This window comes from Phymastichus coffea, unplaced genomic scaffold (genome assembly GCF_024137745.1).
Source record: "Phymastichus coffea isolate CEN01 unplaced genomic scaffold, Cenicafe_Pcof_1.1 PCOF00170, whole genome shotgun sequence".
NCBI lineage: Eukaryota > Metazoa > Arthropoda > Insecta > Hymenoptera > Eulophidae > Phymastichus > Phymastichus coffea.
Genome location: NW_026706981.1, coordinates 335,484 through 341,672, shown reverse-complemented (window position 1 = coordinate 341,672; position 6,189 = coordinate 335,484). Strand labels below are relative to the sequence as shown.

Genomic DNA, 6,189 nt, shown 5'->3' with positions numbered 1-6,189 from the left:
TTGGACGTTTGATCGGTTTAACGTAAAAGTTCATACAAAAATTCGCGCGATTTCGGCGCAGGCGCACTTGTTGGTCGGAAGAAGTGCGTTGCACGCCGGTCACGCCGTCACGGCAAGACGGATATAAGAGGGGAGAATAGGCGCTCTCGCGTCGCGCTCGCGACAAAGTACTGCCTGGGTCCAGTTCGCGTTTGTTGCCCGTGAAGGATGCCTTCTGCCAATCCCAATTCTAAACTAGAGAAGCAGGCCTCTACGGAGGCCTTAGATCCGATTCGCCAAGCGATTACCGTGATTGAGCACAAGATCCGTAACCTCGAAAAGCGCAAGGTAAGTGTACACGAGTCTGCCGAAAATCCAAACGAAAGAAAACGAGAGGAAGAGAGAGCGAGAACGAGCCGCCATGTTCCGCTCTTCGCCATGTGCTCGTCTCCTTGTCGCTGAGTGCATATAATAGCCACTTATATATATATCTCTCGAAGATCGCTATTCTTCCATTGCATACCACTTAATTCCTTTTTCGTGCTCTTTTTTATTGGTTTACGTGATAATCCTACAACTCGCTCTAGACGCAAAGCGCTCGCAACAATGAAATGTAATATAACCATGCACGACGGTGATTCGCGCGAACGTTCGCTCTGACACGACTGCGCTGCAAGACTCGCTCGCTGTTGCTCTCACCGGCCCTATTCTCATTGTCCTTCGTAGGGTAAGCTCGAGTCGTATCGAGATATCGTGAAGAATGGCGGGGAGCTCAACGCCGACCAGAAGACTGCTGTGGCTAAGTACGACGAGGTCCAGCAGACTCTGGAGAATATGCGAGATCTCTATAAGCAAATCAACAGCATTGCCACCGATGCTCAGAGGCAGCAAAAAAAGCTCGCTAGGATCGAGGCCTTGGAGAGGATGCGCCAGGATATCGTCAAGGTGATGACTCATTTCGCGTTCAATCGTTTACGCGATCTCCGAGCACGCTTCCATCTAACCCCGTGCTTGCTTGTACTTCGGTTTATAGGTTCGCGAGGTGCTGCTGATACAGGACACCCTCATGAACATGGGCGCCCAAGGTGTCAGACAGGACTTTATCAACGGGGTTAACGGCGCGGTACAGCTCGCCGAGCAGGAACTTAAATTCCTCGATGATCTGTATAACGAAGTCATGCTCAAACACGACAAGCAGGACAACGACGTGACTTTTCTCCAGCAAGCGCAGAAGGTCGCCGAGCATTACGTTCTCATCGTCGATGGCAAACAGAGGGACGTCGTGGGTACAACTTATGCCAAGATCAAAGAAGTCATCAATTCCATCGTCCAGTGTGGCTACTTTGACCAGGCTTCAGAAGTAGCTGTGGAGGAGGTAAGCTTAGCCAATCAGTATTTCCATCGATCACTACTATTTCCATTGAGCCTGTTGAGTATCTGTATTTTTGTATATTGATAACTGAATTACTGAGAAATTTTCAAATCACTTTGCATTCTCAGGTCACAAAAGCTGTTGTTGAGACCCACATCAGCCATACCCCCCAAGCACCTGAACAGGTCAACGAGGAGTTTGGTGAAAGGCACATTCCACCACCTCCTGAAACTATCCTGCGTACCATTCAAACTTTCCCTGTAGTCTCAGCAATAACTCCAGTTTCTTCTGTGCCTTTAGTGGCCCAGCCCATTCCTGCCATGCAAGCTCCGGTTGATCCCTCATACTACACCAATGCCACGACTTTCGTAGCAACTCAACAGGTTCAGCCACAGCAGCCACCCCAACAACCACAGCAACAGCAGCAGGCCCCTGCTCAGAGAATCAACGAAGTTATTGGGCCAGCTCCGAACTTCTACTTCCTACAGGATTCCGAGCTTGATCAACCACCTGAAGGCAATGCCTCTCAAGCACCACCAGTTGTATCACACATTCCTTCTTTGCCTGTGGTTGCTGGAGCAGTCACAATCAATGCTCCCATTCCAACACAAACGTTCACTAACCAAACATTTACTGGACCACCTGTGGGGCCACCCCAGGTAACTTAACCAGCAGCTTACCTTGAGTACATAACAAACATTTGTTTGAAATACTTAAATGCTTTTTTGATCTTTTTGTATAGGTGATGTATCAACATCAGCCACCGCAAGACATCTCGCATATGGCACCATTTAACAACACCAATCCTCCTCCACCTATCCCCATGCCTCAAGCGCATCAACCTACTATGCAATTCAACCAACAAACCCAGAGTGGTTTCCAACAACAACAGCAGCAGCAACAACAGCCATCCCAAACCTTTGAACAAATGTCTCATCAAGATTCTCTGTCCACACAAAAGGACGAAAGCCATGTAAGTGATTTTCGACAATTACGTCATCTCTGTTTCGCTAGTTATTACATTTATCGATAAATTAACTGCAGGACAATACGGAAAATATTACCAACTCCAACGAAAAAGATACTCAGAACGAGACTAACGAATGGGGGCAGGTGACGGATGGTACAACTGATTGGAGCCAAGTAGAACACTCACCACCATCGAACCAGGAGCAAAACTCCCAACAGGCTTGGGGTAATCGTGGTGGCTATCGAGGACGCGGTAGAGGTCGTGGAAATTCAAACTCATACAACAATAGAGGGAGAGGAAATTACCAGCAGAATGGCAGAGGTAAGCTGACAGCTTTGTCAAGCAAAATTCATCAAGCGGTTCCTTCAACGCAATGTAATGCAATTTTCTTGAAGGATACTACAACCGTAACAACGACGGAGGAAATTATCAAAATGGCTATCAACGCAACAATTGGAGTAATAGCGGTGATGGATCATACCAGCCATCAAACGGTGGATACAAAAATAATTTTAACAGGAACAATGCCCAGCCAAGAGGTGAACGTCGTGATGGCGACAGAAGCGGAATGGATAGGGGTAATCGTGGAAGCAATGGTGGTGGCGGTCAGTACCGTAGCAACCAGCGAGGCACTAATCGTAATAATTACGTGCCTCGAGGTAACAAAGCTCAAACACAGAATTAAAGGGCGCCAGTTTTTTTTAAATTACGTGCTATATTTACGGCGAACTACATTATATCAATCTCAATCAAATTGTTCAATGATCCGAATTACTCGAGCTTTATAGACGAATGACATTCAGTATCTTAAGCGAGAGTCGAACCTACACTTTCGCGTGCAAAAAGAGTATTGAATTCTTTAGTAAAATCAACGAATAAATCGATTTAGTGATTAGAGTATGCGAACTGTATTGAAGCCAAGTTTGTTGTTCATTTCTTTTTTTAATGTTTCTAGTGCTGTGACTGGTACAATTAACTTGGTTTTAGTCAGTTCGTTTGTACATATAATTATTAGAGTATTTATCAAGCGATTTTATTTGGAATTCTGAAGGTAAATATGAAAGTATTATTATATACTACACGAAAATGAGTGTATATGTGTGTGTATGTATATGTATGTATATGTATGTATATATATATATATATATATATATATATATATATATACATATATGAAAGCTACTTTGACGGATCAACTGATTTACTATCTGTAACTTGGATCATTGAACAAACAACAGAATATAGCTACTTGAATTTGGTGTCCCGCGTTAAACTAGACAAAACATGTCTAACTCTCATGTAAAAGCGAAATAAGATTAATGGTGGAAAGATAATTATGATCAGCCAAATTCAAATACGTGTCAATCCACCGCGCAAGTATTAATTGTGTTGTGACAGAAGGCAGTTTTCACTGGGCAACAACAGCTGATCCAAGATTAGATGATTTAAGAAGAAATAAAAAAATTTTTAAAAATCCCAAAAAAAGAGAGAAACTACGTGCATTTCAATCGCTTACACAAACGTGTATGCGATTATTTATATCAAGTTGGGTTAGAAAGGCAGAGCAAGTTAAACATGACGCCAGGAAGCGATTGGCCTATACATAAGATGCATATAATCATAATTTTTAGCATAGGTTAAGTGTAATTTTGTTGATGTATCGTATCTGTATGTAAGTCTCTTTCTGGCACCAAGCGCCAAGTTAGCTTTGCCTTACTAACCCAATCAATTAAGAGAAAAACGAAAACAATGACAAAAACTCAGACAACACATAAATGACTCTTCGTGTTGCGACACAGTGTTCTAGTGATTTTTTTTGTAAATGCCAGAAAAAAGAGGATCTATGAGCAATGCTTTTCTCACGTCTTTAACTTGATACGTAATTTTTAATTTTATCAACATAAATATAGAACGAAAGCGAAACCGATGATATGTAACATCATTTATTAAATTACAAATAAAACAAACTATTGGGATTAATTCGCTTTTGTAAATCTTTTGAGATGAAACAAGGAACCCTCCTCGTTTGCTCCTTTCTGCTTTTTTCTGTGACATTCATAGCTTTTATAGAAACTTCACAATGACGACGATAAATTACGATAGTCGTCATTGATTGATTGATCCGATTTTTCAAGCGTCGACCGTTTGCGTTGCAAGAAACTTTTTACCTTTTTTTCCATACAGAAGATATACATTATATTTTGAAAAAACAAAAATCTAATGATAACTTGATGCTTTAAGAGTTGAAAAAAGTTTAATATGCAATTGTGAATTATACGATGACAGGAGCACTTTTGAGCGTGAATAATGTTGACCATTGGCTGCCAAACAAATGGTGTACTGGTATCGTATTGTATTTCGTTTGTATATTTGTGTTCAACCACGTTTTTCCAAATATTTAATTTTTTTTCACGATAAATCACGCTTTAAACATTATTTGATATTGTATCTTCCAAATGAATTTTATTCAACTTTCAAGAATAAATTGGTTTGAATTACTAATCAGTGTTCGATATTATACCCAGCGAGGTTTCATTACATACAAAATTAATACGTTAAGCAGGTTTTATACACCGTGTTTTATTTATTTCACCCGGTTTTGTGCAATCCCTCGGACAAATATGCCAATCCATTTTCATTCGCGTGCGCACCATTTTTACGGAGCTCCTATAATTATCCAAATGAAATTGTTTACTTTGAATTTTCCTATATAACATTTTTCAAAATAAACTACGCTTTCATTTTTTGTACTTACTCTAAGCTTTGTTTATTACTATCAAGCCCTTTCGAAACTTCAACATTTTACCAAGTATTTTATAAAGTTATAAAACTCGTTCAACGTCAATGGACGTTCAAATTGGGTTGACATAACGTAATATCTAATGGTTATAAAAACAGAAGTTGGACAAAAAACTAAAAAAAGGAATTAATAATACTATTATTAATTGGATCTGATTATTAATATACCAGAGTACTGCGATACCAAAGTATAGCATAAATAATTAAGAGAATTTAATAAAGTACGACTTAATGGATATGTAATTATGCGAAACGTACACTTTACATATCGTTCACTAACAGATTGTGCTAAATCTACACATTTACAACAAGTTGAGGGAGTAATTATTTTGCCGGGATGATCATATGGAATTAGCGTGGGGCGTGGATCACTGATGCAATGAGCTGATAAGGATAATTAGATTTAAACCCTTGTTTACAATATGTTGAAATATTTGAGAACGAAATGAAGCCCAGGCTCGGCTGCTGAGTTCAGCGTTCATAAATAAAAGTCACCATCGGGTTCTACTTATGCAGCCAGACAATCGCTGCGTTCAACTGAACGTTTCGCATTACCATAGTTCACTGCATGCGAATCACAATATAATGTATCGCTTTAAGCAATGTTTTCGGCTTCTTAAATTCTACTTTCTCTTCTAATTAAACAGTTAAAATTCACAATGGGATTGGTAATTGCAATAAACCACATTTTTTACCAATAATATTCAAATACAACGGACGATAATTAAAATAAATATATGTATATAATTCCTTATAATGCTATTCTTCACGCAACCAGACATCACTTCGGAGAATCAGCGGATTGTTCAATACACGCGGTCTCGTTTGAAGCTGTGCAGTCACTCGTTTTATACCACTTATTTTTCGAGATAGAAGTGTGCATACCTCATAACATTACTTTAAGGTAAAAGTATTTTAAAAGACGGTGAGTTCGAGAATTCGTATTTTTTCATTGTAATTTTTTTATTGACAATGTTTGAATTGCGAATAACCATCAAGTTAAAAATGATCTGGAAGCTGATCGTCAAGCTTTGATAACTGTTGTGGTTAAGTTTTTTTAAGGAATTTT

General features: G+C 39.6%; 1 protein-coding gene across 1 annotated transcript; it reads left to right on the top strand.

Moving 5' to 3' along the window:
* The first annotated feature begins 159 nt into the window (after nucleotides 1-159).
* Nucleotides 160-4,579, top strand: LOC131673187 (caprin homolog). The gene is made up of 7 exons (XM_058950993.1): nucleotides 160-327; nucleotides 706-924; nucleotides 1,013-1,354; nucleotides 1,480-2,010; nucleotides 2,094-2,324; nucleotides 2,396-2,642; nucleotides 2,717-4,579. Exons 1-7 carry the CDS (start codon nucleotides 208-210, stop codon nucleotides 3,004-3,006), a joined length of 1,980 nt encoding a protein of 659 aa, XP_058806976.1. The 5' UTR covers nucleotides 160-207; the 3' UTR covers nucleotides 3,007-4,579.
* The last annotated feature ends 1,610 nt before the right edge of the window (nucleotides 4,580-6,189 follow it).

Bases quoted from the DNA above. Each gene is read 5' to 3' on its own strand.
- LOC131673187 (XM_058950993.1), top strand. From the start codon at position 208: ATGCCTTCTGCCAATCCCAATTCTAAACTAGAGAAGCAGGCCTCTACG. The intron at 328-705 runs GTAAGTGTACAC...TGTCCTTCGTAG, and splicing joins GTAACCTCGAAAAGCGCAAG to GGTAAGCTCGAGTCGTATCG. The intron at 2,643-2,716 runs GTAAGCTGACAG...ATTTTCTTGAAG, and splicing joins TTACCAGCAGAATGGCAGAG to GATACTACAACCGTAACAAC.